The sequence below is a fragment of the Ornithorhynchus anatinus genome, chromosome 5, assembly GCF_004115215.2.
Source record: "Ornithorhynchus anatinus isolate Pmale09 chromosome 5, mOrnAna1.pri.v4, whole genome shotgun sequence".
NCBI classification, from domain to species: domain Eukaryota; kingdom Metazoa; phylum Chordata; class Mammalia; order Monotremata; family Ornithorhynchidae; genus Ornithorhynchus; species Ornithorhynchus anatinus.
Window position 1 is genome coordinate 56,026,391 of NC_041732.1, and position 17,898 is coordinate 56,044,288.

At 51.5% G+C, this 17,898-nt stretch overlaps 1 protein-coding gene and 1 non-coding gene across 3 annotated transcripts in view; both read right to left on the reverse strand.

Annotated features, from left to right (window-relative positions):
• Positions 1-8,692: 8,692 nt before the first annotated feature.
• On the reverse strand, positions 8,693-8,831 carry LOC114812597. Its single transcript, XR_003760248.1, has one exon. It is a non-coding gene; the product is annotated as a small nucleolar RNA SNORA7 (small nucleolar RNA).
• Positions 8,832-14,822: 5,991 nt separating this feature from the next.
• C5H1orf159 (chromosome 5 C1orf159 homolog) overlaps positions 14,823-17,898 on the reverse strand; it is a 30,341-nt gene continuing 27,265 nt past the window's right edge. For both annotated transcript variants that reach the window (XM_039912038.1, XM_039912037.1), the window contains one exon: positions 14,823-17,206. In XM_039912038.1, coding sequence (XP_039767972.1) covers positions 17,131-17,206 — 76 coding nt within the window. In that variant the 3' untranslated portion in view covers positions 14,823-17,130. The remainder of the gene's footprint in view (positions 17,207-17,898) is intronic.

Genomic DNA, 17,898 nt, shown 5'->3' on the forward strand with positions numbered 1-17,898 from the left:
CGGTTGCTTGTGTTATTTTTGAGTGTGGTCCTCAGCCACTATGATTCCCACTGGCCAAGGGGAAGCACCCAAGTCTCTGGAGTTTTCCAGAGCTGGGGGGATTGTTTAGGGGAGGCAGAACCAGGACGTCGGGGTTCAGAATTGAACTTGCCTCCCTCCACCTCTGGGTCCCCAGATGAGGTGGGAAAGAACAGAGGTTCTATGTGAACCCCCATTAGTTCTCCTCCCTGCCCCTTTTGGAAGCTCTGAGGCTTGCTCCATAGAGGATACTGGGTTGGAAGCTGGAGGCCCAATAATGGAAACTGAAATGAAGCCCAGGTCTCGGAGCCTCTTGGATATTGAAAGGAGTCCTGGAGGCTGAATGGATGTTGAAATGAGGCCTGGTGGAGGCTGGAATAAGACCCAAGCTGGAGGCCTGGTGGAGGCTGCATTGAGGCTCGGTCTGGAGTCCCAGAGGAGACTGGAATGAGGCCCAGGCTGGAGGTCCGGTGGAGGCCGGAATGAGGCCTGGGCTCTTCCTGTGTTAGTCATGCACCAGCACCCTCGTGCTGGAGCCTGAGTGTGGGCCAAGGAATGTGCCGTAGGGACACAGGTTTCTTCTCACCACTCCTAGCTGCTGAGTCACTGGGAACCTGGCTCTTCCTGGCCCCTCCCCTCCCACTCCTCCTGGCTCCTCCTACCTCTCTGCACCACCTCCCTTTTGGAATGGGTCTGACCCAGCTCGCCACAAGGGAAACCATGGGCACAAGACGCCAGGCTAAGGGAGGCTTGAGATGGCACCTGGCACCCCAAATTTGACTCGAGCCCCTTTCCTCACCTTCACTGAGCACCCCCAACACCTAATTCCTCAATGGGGCCAGTCCAGGACACCAGGGCTATGGAGGGAGCAGGGAGGGTTGCCTCACTGGACCAGGGACAAGGGGATGGGGGGGGTGACTTCCCCTCCCTGCCAGGATTTGGCCACTGTTCAGCTGAGTCGCTGAGATGAGGCCCTGGGGTGGACCTGATGGAAAGGGAGCAATGATTGTGGGGGACGAGAGGACCAGCCACCCCGCATCACCACCTCCACCTCCCTAATCTGGGTTTCCTATAGTGACCGAGGGCCCCATGACTCAGATGGCCCCAGCCTGTGCACTCCAGTACAAGGTCACCCCTGCTGAGAACACACACACATACACACCTGTTGAAAATGCACTGTCCCTTAATAATAATAATGATAATGATAATAATTGTGATATTTGTTAAGCGCTTACTCTATGCCAGGCACTGTACTAAGCAGTGTGGGAGAATATAAGCAAATAAGGTCAGACACAGTCTCTGTCCGGCATCGGGCTCACATTCTTAATCCCCATTTCACAGATGAGGTAACTGAGGCCCAGAGAAGTGACTTGCCCAAGGTCACTCAGCAGACAAGTAGTAGATCCGGGACTAGAACCCATGGCCTTCTGACTCCCAGGCCCGTGCTCTAGCCACTAGAGACTTGCACCCAAATACCCATAAGCGTAGATGAACGCACACCATCATCGTCATCATTATTTCTAATGACATCTGTAGATGACAAATGAGCCTCGAAGCAGTTGCCACAGCCCAAGAGCTGGGGGAAGAAATGGATTTATGGCCATATCAGTGGCTTGTTCAGTGGTTTGTCCCTATCAGTTGGGAAATGGAGAGCAGGGAGTGGGGCGGCACTTTTCTGAGTCCACACGTAGGTTATAGTTGCGCAGGACCCACAGACGGTTGAGGTGATCACAGGATAGCTACTGCCAAAGTCTAATGCAGTGCCATAGCACCACAGACTTGCAGGTTGCTGTAAGCTCAATTCCTTTATCCCCTGTCCAGTCACACAAGGCTCACCATCCAAGAGCTGCTGGGGAATTCCCTGTCATTCATTCATTCATTCAATCGTATTTATTGAGTGCTTACTGTGTGCAGAGTGCTGAACTAAGTGCTTGGATGGTACAATTTGGCAACAGATAGAAACAATCCCTGCCCAACAATGGCCACATTAGCCACTTTATTTCAAGATTTCTACTGGATCTGTTCACCAGACAAGACTGCTAGATGGATCTTTGGTCAGAAACCTCCACTGTTGATGGCATAACACCAGCAGACATTCTGACTGTTCTACACCTCTTCTCCTGGTCCTTCTAATCACCACAGTGAGTGAGAATCGACAGAATCTATGCCCATTTTGAAGCTGGGGACAGTCCTCAGTTTCTTCTCTCGCCAGAGATGGCTACAATTAGCCCGAGAAGGCAGACCCTCCCCAAAAGTTCTAATAGTGGTGACTTAAAAAAAAAAAAAGACATTTGTTAAGCCCTTACTTTTGCCAGGCACTCTACTAAGCACTGGGGTAGATACAAGATCATCGGTTCGGACACAGTCATGTCCATGACCCACATGGGGCTCATAGTCTTAATACCCATTTTACAGATGAAGGAACTGAGGCACAGAGAAATTAAGTGACTTGCCCACGCTCACAAAGCAGACTAGAGGTCAAGCCAGTATTAGAATCCAGGTCCTTCTGACTCCTAAGCCCATGTTTTATGCACTAGACCACACTGCTTCTCAGGGTAGATTCCACCCCCATGTTCCCATGGGATAGGGAAGCAGCGTGGCTCAGTGGAAAGACCCTGGGCTTCGGAGTCAGAGGTCATGGGTTCGACTCCCGGATCTGCCACTTGTCAGCTGTGTGACCGTGGGCAAGTCACTTCACTTCTCTGTGCCTCAGTTACCTCATCTGTAAAATGGGGATTAACTGTGAGCCTCACGAGGGACAACCTGATTACCCTATATCTACCCCAGCGCTTAGAACAGTGCTCGGCATGTAGTAAGCGCTTAACAAATACCAACATTATTATTATTATTATAGGGAGAAGCTCCCCTAAGCACTGGAGGACCAGGAGATGGCAGTGGGCAGGAGGCATTGTCACAGGCTCTGGTGCCCCAGTGGAGCCCAACTATGAGCCCCGCCCATAGTTGACCACTAACACAGACATCAACACCAACAATCCCAAGTCCATACCTACATACACACTCCACACACACATTCAAACGTACATACATGTGAACACATTCATACCCATGCCCTTCTATTCACACATAAACTCAAACCCATCTTAGAGACATAATAATAATAATAATGGCATTGGTTAAGCGCTTACTGTGTGCAAAGCACTGTTCTAAGCGCTGGAGCCACACTCCCGCACAGGCACACACACACTAAACTGTAAGCTCTGCCACTTGTCAGCTGTATGACTGTGGGCAAGTCACTTAACTTCTCTGTGCCTCAGTTACCTCATCTGTAAAATGGGGATTAACCTGTGAGCCTAATGTGGGACAACTGATTACCCTGTATCTCTCCCAGCACTTAGAACAGTGCTCTGCACATAGTAAGCACTTAACAAATACCAACGAATACCAACAATAAGTTCCTTGAAGGCAGGGATCACATCTATTGTATAACTCTTCTGTAATGCACTCTCCCAAGTGATTAGTACAGTGCTCTGCACACAGTAAGAGCTCAATAAATACTATTGATTGATGGATTGATCCTCTTTCCCTCATCCAGTCATACAGTGGTCTCCAATCAAGGTTGTGTCACCTCAATAATCACCTTCAACACTTATGCACATATTGTATGGTCATCCTAAGCGCTTCAGTATACAGTATAGTGATTCATTAGCTCAATCTGTAATACTAGACTAGGGAAGTATTAACACTTAGGAGTGTCCAATAAAATGAGCAGACATGACCCTTTTCCTCAAGGAGCTACAATCTAGAGAGGGAGGCAGACTCTCTCCTTATTTATCCAGTTATCTGTCTTTCCATACTCTGGTTATTATTAGTTGAGGCTTTCCCCAGCTTCCACTCATCTCCTTGTCTTCCCCAGTTTGACTGTAAGTTCCTGGAAGGCAGGGGATGTGTTTTTGGCTTCTGTTTACCCTCCTCAGTGTCCAGTACAGTACTCAGTGCTCTGTGATGATGAGAGCAGCTCCACCTCCAGCTGTCTGTCCCATTTGCCTAGCCGTCCACTTCCTGAAATAATAGTAATAATAATAATGATATTTGTTAAATGCTAACTATGTGCCAGGCACTGTTCTAAGCACTGGGGTGGATACAAGCAAATTAGGTTGACACAGTCCCTGTCCCATGTGGGGCTCACAGTCTCAATCCCCATTTTGCAGATGGGGTAACTGAAGCCCAGAGAAATGAAGTGACTTGCCCAAGGTCACCCAGCAGACAAGTGACGGAGCTGGGATTAGAACCCATGACCTTCAAACTCCCAGAATCATGCATCATGTTGCTTCTTCTGTGGCTCAGAGTGGATGTTGTTGAGGAATTGATCTAGGCTCTGGACGGCAAGACAGTCCAAGTCCAGTGTCTCTGGCCCAAAGCAGGAACCTGGCTCCTACCTCCTAATGGACAGGCCAACAGACAGAGAGAAGAAACCTCTGGATGCGGTTTGAGAGGCAGCATGATCTAGTGGACAGAGCTCAGGCTTGGGAGTCAGAAGGACCTGAGTTCTAATCCCAGCTCCACCTCTTGTCTGCTGTGTGACCTTTGGCAAGTCACTTAACTTCTCAGTTACCTCATCTGTAAAATGAGGATTAAGACCGTGAGCCCCATGGGGGACATGGACTGTGTCCAACCTGATTAGCTTATTATCTACTTCAGCGCTTAGTACAGTGCCTTGCTCATAGTAAGTGATTAACAAATACCATAGAAAAAAGGGGAGGTTTGTGATCTAGAGGTAACCCCGATCCTGCTGGGTCTCACTAAGTGATCTCAGGCAAGTGACCAAACCTCTCTGACCCTCATTTTTACCACATATAAAATAGGAGAGACCTTCTTTTCCTTCCCATAACCTTCAGGGAGGAGAGGGTTTTTTCTTACCTGGCGTTTGAGCCTCAGGAAGATGGGGCCAGCCAGCTGAGGGAAGAGTGGAGGAGGAACCTCCTCAGAGTTGAGTTCCTGAAGCCCAAATCATGGGAGGCACCTGTGGCTGGCAGGGCAGCTCTGGTGCAGTGAAGCCGGGGAGAATGAGGCCAGATCCCTTATGTCCTTTTGGCCCCAGGGTAATCCCCCTCCCCCACTGAAGCGACTGAATCTTGCTCTGTCCCCACCCTCGCTTTGGCAGGTTCAGACCATGGGGGGCAGGTACAACCAGCCCAGGCGGGGGGCAGTCTGTCCCTGCGAACAACTATTTCCTGTGGGAAAATCTGGGAGTGGTCAAATCCTTGAGTTTGCCTTCCCACTCCGCTCAGGCTCGGGGTCCTCTGGTTGCAGGTGTCGAGAAAGGATCTCAGTGGTGCCTGGAAGAGACCAGGATGGGTTCAACCCAAACCAGGTTTCTGGGATGGCCATTGACAAGGGTCAATCAATTAATTAATCAGTGGCATTCATTAAGTGCTTACTATGTGCAGAGCACTGTACTAAGTTTTTGGGAGAGTACAACAGAATTAACAAATGCCCATAATGAACTTACAGTCTGGAGGGTGAGACGCACACTAATATGAATAAATAATTTATAATATATAATTTAAAGACATGTAAGTAAGTGCTGTGGGGTTGGGGTGGTGCGAATATCAAATGTTCAAAGGTCACAGATCCAAGAACATAGACAACCAGAGGGAGAGCAAACTGGGGAAAAGAGGGCTTAATCAGGGAAGGCCTCTTGGAGGAGATATGACCTTAATAAGGCTTTGAAGGTGGAAAGAGTGGTGGTCTACTGCGTATGGACAGGGAGGGAGTTCCAGGCTAGAGGGAGGAAGTGGGAACGATACTGGCGATGAGATAGACTAGATTGGGGCACAGTGAGTAAGCTGGAGGTAGAGGAGTGGAGTGTGAGGGCTGGGTTGTAGTAGGAAATGAGTGAGGTGAAGTAAGATAGGGTGAGCTAAGTTAGTGCTTTAAAGCCAATGGTAAAGAGGTTCTGTTTGATGGGTCCAGTATGTTGAGGCCGTGATGGGGGCCAAGGAACAAGGGACAGGAAAGTTGAAGTGGGAAGAGCCTTCTCTTGACCCAACCTAATCTGGGGAAGCCTTCTGGATGCGGTGGATGGTTTGTTATTTTTTTTATAGTATTTGTTAAGCGCTTACTATGTGTCTGGCACCAAACTAAGTACTAGGGTAGATATAAACTAGTCAGGTTGGAAAGAGTCCATGTCCCACAGGGTGCTCACAGTCTTAAACCCTATTTTACAGATGATGTAACTGAGGCACAGAGAAATTTAATGACTTGCCCAAGGCCACCCAGCAGACAAGTGGTGGAGCTGGGATTAGAATCCAGGTCCTTCTGACTCCCAGGCCCATGCTCTATCCACTAGGCCATGCTGCTTCTCTTGTTGGGGAGGGAGCTGTTGTGCTGCATTCCATGCCGACCCTGCTCCTAACCAAGTCCATCTCAGCTCCTTAGTCTGGTACTTAGCGGCAGGAGGGGCCTTCCATCTGCCCCCCCCCAAAAGCCCTGAGGGGGATCCTTTTCGTGGCCATGCCCCCTGCCTCTTGGGGACCTTATGCTGATCCTCCCTGAGGTGCCAAGAGGGTTAGGAGGGTTGAGGAAAGAGTGCGGACCCTCTGGACCCACTCTCTGCCCACCTGTCTCGGAGTGGGGAGGGGAATGGACTCAAGGGCTGGCTAGCCTGGCCTGGTCCCCCGGTCCCCTGCCCCAGCCGCCTATGCCATGCGAGAAGCAGCATGGCATAGTGGATAGAGCATCAACCTGGGAGTCAGAAGGTCATGGGTTCTAATCCCGGCCCTGACACTTGTCTGCTGTGTGACCTTGGACAAGTTACTTCACTTCTCTGTGCCTCAGTTACCTCATCTGTAAAATGGGCGTTGAGACTGTGAGCTCCCTGATTAGCTTGTATCCATCCCAGCGCTTATTACAGTACCTGGCATATAGTAAGCACTTAACAAATACCACAATTATTATTATTATTATTAGAAGTGAGAGGACCAATGGGGAGGGCCATGGCTGGAAAAGCACGTCTATGCTGGTGATCTGAACACAAGGAGCGAGGCCTTTTCCAGGAGCTGTTGCCATGCCCTGGGGGCGGGAGAAAGGAGGGCACTGCCAGGTCTCTGCAGCCCTGACAGCTTGAGATGGAGGGAGGGAAAAGCTGGGGAGGTGGGAGAGGGGTGGCTGTCCCACTGCCACAGCCTCTGTGTGTCCTGGTGACTGAAATAACCCTGCGAGGACTCCGTGTGCTTGTACACGTGTGTGTGTCCATGTATAAATTATGAGCATGTGGCCCCTCCCAGCACTCGTGAATATCAGGCTCCCCTTTACCGACCCGGAAGCAACTGACGTACGTTTCGATATTGTGTTAGGCCAGTTTAGCAACGTTGCATAATGACATCATACAGAATATTTTGAGGAAATCCTCACACCTAGAGTGTCCCGGGGTGGACTCCTGGCTGCCCACCTCTTGCTCCAAGGCCATTGTGTTCCCCTCCAAGATCCCTCTCTGCGCTGATGCCAACCCCACTTCCAAGCCATAGGCCTCAGTGGCAGGAGCCGTAGCAGAGGGAGGCTGAAAGCAGAAAATAAAGTGACTGGGGGTATTTGGTGTCCTGTCCCACCGAATGGGGGCAGACCAGCTGGAGACTGGACTATCTCTGATTGGCCGCTCCACTGAGATTGCCGCACGTTTCCTGGCCTCGAGCTCTCCAAGGCCTTTCCAGACTGTCAGACAGAGCTGACTGACAGGGCTGAGGGGCTGGAGTGCTGGGGGCTAGGGGCCAGGCCAGCAATTTCTGGTTCCCGTGTTGTCAGTGACTCACGCTGGGACGTGGGGCGTCACTCGCATCTGCCTGGACTGCTGCCACACATTCTCAGGCAATGACACATCCTTCATCACCACCATCATCACCCCCACCACTGCCATTATGATTATCCTCGTCATCTCCATCACCATCGTCCTCCTCTCTGCCACCACCATCACCTTCAAGGTTCGGCTCCCAGCCACTCTGCTCAAACTCTCGGATTATATCTGATGAGGGGAGATCCAGGCTGGGCAGGGTTGGGGGAATTGTTTAGCCCCAGTGTCCTTCCCCAGGGCCTCACATGGATTTCCGGGACAGAGGGCCGGGAACACATGAGACCGTTGGGACCTGGAGCAGCAGGTGGCAGGTGGCGGGGAGGGGAGAGAAGTATTTACAAGTTCATTTGCATGTTGTTAAAGCACCTGCATTTCCTTCTAGCACCTCCAACTCACAGCCTCCCCGGTGTGGGTGGGGATAGAGGACAAGGGAGGGAGAGGGCAACCAGCTCTCCTAGTATATTTGTTGGCAGGTGGAGCAATGTAACTTTCACCGCCAGTTCCTAAATTACATTCCTGCTTGATGGCTCTCTGCAGGAGGATGGGGAATGGGCAGGGATGGAGCCGGTGGCCCCCACTTCCAAAACAGCAGCAACTGCCCCAGCCCCACCCACAATCTTGGGCTAGGATCAGAGAGAACCTGCTTGTCTTGTCTTATGCTGTTGAGTCGTGTCCGACCCATAGTAACTCCATGGACGCATCTCTCCCAGAATGCCCCACCTCCAAATGCAATTGCTCTGGTAGTGTATCCACAGAGTTTTCTTGGTAAAAATACGGAAGTGGTTTATCATTACCTCTTCAGCACAATTTGAGTCTCCACCCTCGACTCTCTCCCATGCCACTGCTGCCCAGCACACGTGAATTTTGACCTGTAGCAGATTGCCTTCCACTTGCTAGCCACTGCCCAAGCTAGGAATGGAATTGGTATGCCTCTGCTTGACTCTCCCTCCCATAGCCGAGGCTGGTAGAGTACTGGAAACTCTTCGGGTGCAATCCTGAGCAGGTAGAGAGAGCATGCACATTGGGAGTTTTCCACACCCGTGCTCAGAGTCTGTACTCTGGATGGTCTGTTGAGGGGCTGGAGTGCTGGAGGGGCAGGAGCCCCAAACAGGTACTCCCAGGACTGAGCCCGTTCCATTAACCGGGGGCCTGGAGATCCGGAAGAAGCAGTGTGTCTTAGTGGACAGAGCACCAGCCTGGGAACCAGAAGGTCATGGATTCTCATTCTGGCTCAGCCACATGTCTGCTGTGTGACCTTGGGCAAATCAACTTCACTTCTCTGGGCCTATTACCTCATCTATAAAATGGTGATTAAGAGGGTGAGCCCTATGTGGGACAGGGACTGTGCCCAACCTGACTACTTTGTGTATACCTCAGTGCTTGGCACATAGTAAACGCTTAACAAATATCATCATCATCATCTGGGGCTGCTACCCTTGGTGCTCACTGCAGGGCCGCTGTCCTGTCCCAGCCAGAGGGGGTGCAGAAAGCACCCCTTAATCCTTTCTAGAGTTGTGTGGTGGAAACCACATTCCAGCGGGGTATGCATGTGGGAAGACAAGGGGTTGGCACAGGGTATGGCGGTTGAACCAGAAACCTATCCCTGGGGACAAATCCGGTTTCACCACCACTGCTGGAAGTCACCTGCCTCTGCCCTGGATCCCTGAGATGGGATGGCAGGAGGAGGGAGGGCAGGGCTGGTAACAAGTCCTGGGATGGTGATGTCTTGAGCCTATCTGCACAGGCCATGCCATAGGGAATGAGGGAACTTGTCCCATGATCTCTAGGTGACTTCCTTTCCCAAGGGAAACCTGGCTCAGAGTGCCCAGCCCTAGGTGCCCCTGCTGGCCCCAGGCCCAGATACTCCCAGGGCTAAGGATCAAGGCTTCCAGCTGGGGTCATGGGTGGAGCTGGGGGCAGTGGTAACCCTCCTCCTTCAGCACTCTAATTCACCACCCCTGTGTCCTCAGCAGCTTTGCTAGGGCTTTCCCCAAGGCCCTAAGCACATATTACCATATGGAGCAGAAATTCTTTTCCTAGGCACCATCCTGGGGCCAGTCCTTGGCCTACACCCTTGAACCATTCTTGCAGAGTTCAGACTCCCTCAGCCCCTGAGGCTGGCCCCTGAATTGCCCAGAGCTGGCAAACAGATCATCTGAATTTGTGAGGCTTTGGGCAAGTCACTGAGCCTCTCTGTGGGCAGTTTTCCCTTCTAAGGCCTAGAACTCTTAGACGGTAAGCTTGCTGTGGGTAGGGAATGTGTCTACCAACTCTGTTGTACCCTCCCAAGTGCTTAGTGCAGAGCTCTGCACATAGTATGCACTCAACAAATACCACTGATTGATTGATTGATTGATAGAAGTGACAATCTTTCCAACTCTCAATCCCTAGCACTATGTGGACCCTTGGGGGTGCCAGGTGTAAAGGTGGGAGACTCAATCAATCAGTGGATAGCACTGGAGTGTCAACTGGGTGCCTACAGTGTGTGTGGGGGTTCTCCAATGGATGCGTTCTGTGGGCATGGCCCTGTAATGGGATCTACTGTGGGCACAATCTTGTACTGGTCACCTACTGCGGGAAAGGCCTTAGACTTAGTGTTTAGGAATGAGTAGCAGAGAAGCAGTGTAGCCTAGTAGATAAAGCAAAGGTCTGGGAGTCAGAAGGACCTGGGTTCTAATCCCAGCTCTGCCAATTCTCTGCTGTGTGACACAGTTCCCTCATCTGTAAATTAGGAGTTGAATGTGAATCCTTCATGGGACAGGGCCTGTGTCCAACCTAATCAGCTTGTATCTACCCCAGTGCTTTGAAGAGTACCTGGCACAGAATGCTTAACAAATTCCATTAAAATTTTTTTGAAAAAGTCATGATCCCTACTTTCTAATCTAATAGGAGGGAAAGACACAAAATAATGTGCAGAAAAGAAGTGATGCTCTTAAAGTGATACTTAAAAGTTCAGGGTTGAGAGTTGGGAGGAGGTGAGCTGTGGAGAAGAAATAAAAAAATAACGGGAAAAATTTTGGAAGGATTTCGACTTGAAGCAGCGTGGCCTAGTGGAAGGAGCATGGGCCTGGGAGTCAGAGGATCTGGCTTCTAATCCAGGCTCCACCTCTTGTTTGCTCTGTGATCTTGGGCAAGTCATTTAACTTCTCTGTGCCTCAGCTACCTCATCTGTAAAGTGGGGATTAAGACTGTGAGCCCCATGAGGAACAGGGACTGTATCCAACCAGATTATCCTGTATTTACCCCAGTACTTCACAGAGTACCTGGTCCATAGTAAGTGCTTAACAAATACCATTAAAAAAAATGTGGAGAACTGTAATCTGGCGGATTTGAGGTGGGACCGTACGCGGGAGGAAGGGTTTGAGCAAGGGGTCAGAGAAGGGAGGGTCAAGAAGGATAAGGCATAATGACTAAGTGAATTGAGAGGAATGCAGATTGCAAGCGGGGTATTGTAGAAGAACAGATAAGGGGGAAGAGAGCTGATGGGGTGTCTTTAAGCCAATGGTTAATGTCTAAATGGCACTCCTCCTGCTGAGAAACTTTGCAGACCTTCAGGGCCAAGGAGTCATGGGTGTGGGGTGACCAAGGGGAGGCTGTAATCAATCAATCAATTAATAGTATTTATTGAGTGCTATTTGTAGAGAAGCAGCATGGCAGAGATAAGAGGCCTGGGAGTCAAAAGGACCTGGGTTCTAATCCCAGCTCGGTCACATGTCCTCTGTGTCACCTTGGGTAAGTCACTTCACTTCTCTGTGCCTCGGTTATCTCACCTGTAAAATGGGGATTGGGATTGTGTCCATCCTGATTGGTTTGCATTCACTCCAGTGCTTAGTACAGTGCTTGGCAAATAGTAAGCACTTAACAAATACCACAATTATTACCACAATTACTACCACAATGCTTGGAAGTGTATTTGATGTGGAGGTTGAATGAACACTCATTGCAGGCTTCTGAAGAAATGGGAGACATACCTAGAGGAAAGCTGGAGAAAGATAATTTGGGAAGCAGAGTGCAGTATGGCCTGGAGATGGGACAGACTGAAGGAGAGGGAGGAGGTTGAAACAGTACTGCAGCCTGGACAGGTGGAAGTCACTTGGATGGAGAGGAAGGAAAAAAAAAACCAAGAGGATTTAGCCATAGTTTGGGTGTGAGAGTTGAGAGAAAGGAAAGAGTCAAGAAGAATGACAAAGTTGGTGGGGCAGGCTTCAGAGATGGGGAGTTGTCAACTGGGACGGAAAGGGTAAGTGGAGTATTTTGGGAGGAAAAATGAGCAATTCAGTTTTAGACAAAAATTAAGCTCAAGAGAACAGGGGGCCATCCATTTGGAGATATCCTGAAGGCAAGAGAAGATGTGAGATTGCAGAAAAGGTGAGAGGAGGAGTAAGAGAGTTAAGATTTTGTAAGTCATCTGTGTAGAGCTGGTAGCAGATGTCTTGGACGGGAGGGGATGAGCTTCTCAAGGGTGTAAGTGAAGAGCATGAGGAGTTGGAGGCCCAGCCCAGAGCTTCAAGGGTCACCTCCACCTGTGGAGAGGAAGCTGGGTTTCCAACCAGCAGAGCTGCCACGTCAGGGTCCAGCGACATCAGTGGGCATCGGACGGGGAAATTGGACAATGGACTCTTGATTGGCTTCTCAATACTTCCATAAACCCACTGGACCTCAGCCTTACCTGACTTCAACACCTACCTAAAATTGCCCCTCCTCCAACAATCCCTCTTATGTATCGATTTATGCCCATCCCCAGAACTTGCACATATAATCAATTATTCTGATTTCAATTTTCATAAATATTTTTACATCTGTCTTCCCTATTAAGAGTGGAAGCTTCTTTAAAAAAAAAATTTGCTAAGCACTTACTATGAACCAGGCACTGAACTAAGGGCTGGTGTAGATACAAGGTAATCAGATTGGACACAGTCCCTGTCCCATTTAGGGCTCACAGTTTTAATCCCTGTTTTACAGATGAGGTAACTGAGGCACAGAAAAGTTAAACTTACACAGTGATAGGTGGCAGAGCTTGGATGAGAACCCAAGTCCTTATTCTTTCCACTACACCACACTGTTTCTTGTGAGCAGGCAATGGGGCTTGCCATTTTGTTGTAATTTCTCTGGAGTTTAGTGTAATGCTTTGCACTTAGTAGGATCACAATAACTATACTACCAACCATACTCTCCTGGGATGGGAGAGGGGGAACCCATTGTGGGTAAAGAGCAGAGGAGGAGGAGGGGGAAGACCCGAGGAGGAAGACCCGCTCTAGGCCCTGAAGTTATTTCCTGTTTCAAGGAAATCTTGGTGCAGAGTCCAGCCTCACCCAGTTTTGCTGGCCAGTAAAGGGAGGCAGGAGTCCTTCTTTACTGGATAGGATGCTAGTCTGTGGTAAGGGCCAAGGGGGCCAAGTTCTGGTCTACCTGTAGATGCAGATGGCCACTCCCGGCCAGGACTCTTGACAGTTCCAACTCTCAGGGGATGCCTGGCGTGGCCTCAGCACAGGGCCCATCTGGGGAGGCTCGTGGAGAGACTCCTGTTGGCCAGGCTGGGGTAGCTGCCATCCTACTCGGGGCATAAGGAAAGGATAAGATGCCCAGAATGTCCCAGTTGCCCCAGAATTCTCCACCTACTCTGGCATGCTTCTTGACAACTTCTCTCTTGCTCTCTCACTCTTGACAACCACTCTCTCTCTCCTACTGCAATCCAGTCCACATATTTTGATCTTCTAATGCTAACCTTACTGTATCTTGATCTAGTCTATCTCACCACTGACCTCTTGTCCACATCCTGCTTCTGGCCTGGGACACCCTCCCTCCTCCTATCTGACAATTAACCCCGCCCCCCATCAAAGCCTTATTGAAGGCACATCTCCTCCAAGAGGCCTCTTTGACTAAGTCCTCCTTTCCTCTTCTCCCACTCCCTTCTGCACTAACTTGAATTTCTCCCTTTATTCACTGCCCCCTTCCCAGCCCCACAGCATTTACGTAATGTCTATCTCCCCCTCTAGAATGTAAGCTCATGGGCAGGGAATGTGTGTTTATTTTGGTATTGTACTCTCCCAAGAGCTTAGTACAGTACTCTGCACACAGTAAAGGCTCAGTAAATACAGTTGAATTAATTGAATAAAATGTCTCGTGGTTTCTCCACTTATCACTTTCAGTGTTCCCTCTCTCAGAAGCACTTAGTACAGTGTGTTGCATACAGTGGGCACTCAACACTGTCACTACTAATCCCTTCCTTGGATTCCGAAAATAACCAGTTCCAGGTGATTCCCCTTGCCCTGGTTGGGTGGGATTTGGGGAACAGTAATTCCATCTTCACCCTGTTCTGCCCCACCCTCTTCCTGGTTCTCTATACTCCAGTCCTGCCCCACTCTTGTCCACACTGCAGGTTCCTGGTCCTTTCAGTCTGCTTCTTATCTGCTGTTAATTTTAATGTCTGTCTCCCACTGTAGACTGTAAGCTCTTGGAGGGCAGGGATAGTGTCTACCAACTCTTAAACAGGAATCGTACAGTAAATAACAATGATTGATTGACCCCACACAGAAGTTGCCCCATCCCCCTGAGCATCCTGGTTGCTCTTCTTTTTCTCTCTCCCAGCTTGGTCTCCCCACCTGGATGCAGTGGTTAGGTCTGCCCATGGTACCCCAGGGCTGGGGCGGACGGTTGATCCTGGGGCAGGGCCGGGCCACGTGGAGTCCCTTGCTTTCTTTCTCTCCCTCATGCTGAGACTGCCAGAGCTGGCAATCAGGATGCCCATTTCTGGACCTGGCTGCAGGGTGGCACCCCCACCTGACTTGGCCCACGGCCCCCCTATTTGAAGGAGAAAATACGACACCCCTGGAGGCGGGGAGATCTCTGCTCCTGCCCATTTCTGATTTTGGAGTGCCCCCAAACTCAGCCCTCAGCTCCAGGACAGTGTCCTGTCCTCACCTTTCCGACACGTTGGAGAGGGTCCAGCTTAACACAGCGAGAAGCCCCCCCACCCTCAAATTGCTCCAAGCCCTCCTCCAGAAATGAGCATTTATTAATACAACTGTAGAAAAAGATACAAAACATCACAGTGCAAACATGGCATTAGCCTGCCAGCAGTCCCTTCACCTTGGGCTCCCATGAGAGGAAAACTTGGGGGCCCAGCAGTGTCACCGCCACCCTCAGCTTCATATAGGAGCTGCTGTCCCAGGCTGAGGGGACAGCGGGTTTCTCACAACCCACCTGCTTGTTCCCGGAGTGGGATTGGAGGACCACCTCCCTCCCTCAGATCCCATGGAATGGGGCTGAGATGGCCAGCCACACAAAGAGAGGGCTCCTGCAGTTCTATTGCATACCTAGCTAGCACCCCACCCTCAGTGGAATTGGGGGTACTGGAAGACCCCCCTGGATCTTATGGGATGGGGGAGAAATGACCAGTCACCCAAAGGGAGGGTTCTTGCAGCCCCACTGCCTGCCTGGCCTGCACCCCCGACCTCCAAGTACCTTGTTGCATAGAGCTCCCTTCCCCAAAAACAGACTCCATCTATCAACCTGGGCTCGGTTGGCTTTAGGCTCAGACCCCAGATGGGAGGCCCCACTGACTCAACAAGCTAGAGATGCTGGACCGCTGGGGCTGCCCTCAACTTTTCCTTTCAACCCCTCTCTGGAGTGGGTTGCCTGCACCTTCCCCTTCCTACCCATCTCCAGTTACAGCTGTCCACGGATCTCTTTTCTTATCCTCCCATAACTTGAGCTGTCTGCCCCTCCTCCTTCCAGCCTGTCTCCAGCTTTGAGTGCCTACACTTCCCTTCCAATTCACTCTCCAGTGCAGTCTGTCTACACCTTCCCCTTCCCACCCTTCTCCTTGGCCTATCTACACCTCCCCCTTCTGACCCCTCTCTAGCTCGGAGTGCCTTGACTTCCCCTTTCAAATCTCTCTAAAGTGGTCTGTCTACACTTTCTTCTTCCTTTACTCTAGTTTGGGCTGCCTACACCTCCTCATTCCCAATCCTTTGCAGCTCAGGCAATTCAAACCTCTCCCTTCCCACTCCCCTTCCCACTGTATCCTAGTCCTTCTAAATGCCCTCCAACTCCTCTCCAAAGGGCCTCAGCTATACTTCCAGTTTAACCAAACTACTTCTACCCCCTTCCAACCCCTCCCCAGCTTGGGCTGTCTACACTTCCCCCTTCAATTTCTCCTAGCCTTTGGTCATTAAGGGGCAGCTGGTTGCCTTTTACCTGAGGTCATACACTTCACTGGTGATGTTTCCAACGACCAGCACCTGGCCCCCACCTCCCTCCCCCATGATAAGCTGGGATCCAGGGTCAGGTCTTAGAGGGGATGGTTGGGGAGGATTGTCACTCAGTGCCTTTCTGGTTCTCTGGGGCTTCCCATCGCCAGCAGGGCCCGCTGTTGCCAGTCCTTGCTAGCTCTAGACCCAGTATGTGACAGACATTTCCCAGAAAGTTGCCTAACCCGAAGATCCGGCTGGGCCCGGCCCTGGGGCTCCCTCATCCAGGCTCAGCTCCCTGCTGGCTGCCGGCGGGCCAGGAGCCTCGGGCCCAGGGCCAAAGTGCAGTTGGGAAACTCGTTCAATAGGGGAGGGGAGCCCCTTGCCTTCGGCCTCCAGAGGAAGAGTCTCATGGGACACAGAGGGAGCCCAGAGCTCTCAGCTCCTGGCCACCATTTCTGGTTTCAAAGCCCCCAACCTCAGCCCTCAGCCCCAGGAGAGCGCCCTACCCATGTTTGCCTGGTGACGTTGGAGCCCCCTGGAGCAGAGCAATCTCTCAGGGGGAAGCGGTTATCTACTCAGCCCCAGCCTCAGCCCTCAGAGGTAGCCTGCCCCAACAGACCCAAGCCCAGCACCGCCCGCCTGGGGCTGGAGATTCTCGGCTGGAGCAGCCGCCCCCGCCCCTTCCTTATCCCCCAAATCCATCTCCCAAGAGCCCCAGGGCCGGACAGAGGCCCAGTCCAAGCTGTCACGCCTTTGGCTCCGGGCCTCGGGGAAGTGGGAGGGAACCCTTATCGTGCCACGGTGGACTTTACCCTCAGTTTGCCACTACGGTCCCCAGGTCCCTCTCTCCATGCCCTCGCTGAAATGTGGGAGGCTAGAACTGACTTAATGCTAGGTAGTCTCAGCCCAGCCCCTGCCTCACACCAGGCCACTGCTCTAACACGGATTTGGCACAAACCCATCTCCCCCGGCAGGGGCCCACCTCACCGCCAGCTGCCCCAACCCCTGCTCTTGCCCCTCCAGGGATGCAGGCAGTCTCTTTAGCCCTCGGTGAGGGGTGGAAGGAGCCTCGGGGCAGGTTCTGGTGGCTACACGTTGCTGACTCTGGTCTCAGCTGCAGAGGCTGTGGATGGAGTGGCGTTCACTGCCAGGGACCGTTCCCGCCGGACGTAGCGCGGCTTTCGAACTGAAACAGATATGGAGAGACGGTTGGCCCCTGGGCTGACCACACCGGCCTGGAGAGGTACGTTTTCAAATTCCAAGGACAGAGTGCCTCACTGGGCTCCCCAGCCCAGTTCCAGGGAACCCTGTGGTGGCTCAGTTTGCTGTTTATTATGCTCTCCTGTCAGTAGCCCTAGTGGGAACTATGGGGCAGTCAAGGGGTCTGGTTGCCACTGCCGCCTGCCAGGCTTTGGGAGAGGATTCAGGTAGGTGGTCGCTTTGTGGAATGTTAGAGGGGAGAGGCAGAGAAACAGACAGAGGAAGACAGAGGCAGAGAGAGACAGAGGCAGAGACAGAGACAGAAGCAGAGAGAAAAGGAGGCAGAATGAGGGAGAGAGAGGCAGAGAGACAGAGAGACAGAGGCAGAGAAAGACAGAGGCAGAAAGAATCAAAGAGATGGAAGCAAGGAGAGAAGGCATTTCCTAGGAGAACCTTCACCAACTGGGTATGGGGTTGCCTGCCTGGAAGCCTTTAACACTGGGAGCCTATGTTCATTGTCATGCCTCTAGGGTCCTCCCACCCCCTCTCCTCCCACCTCCGGGGCCCTCCCACCCCCACTAAAAGTCTCTCAGCCTGGACTGGCAAAAAGGCTGGAGAGACACTGGAACACCTTCCTTCTTCATACAGCGCCCCAGGTGAGACGCAGGGACAGGATTA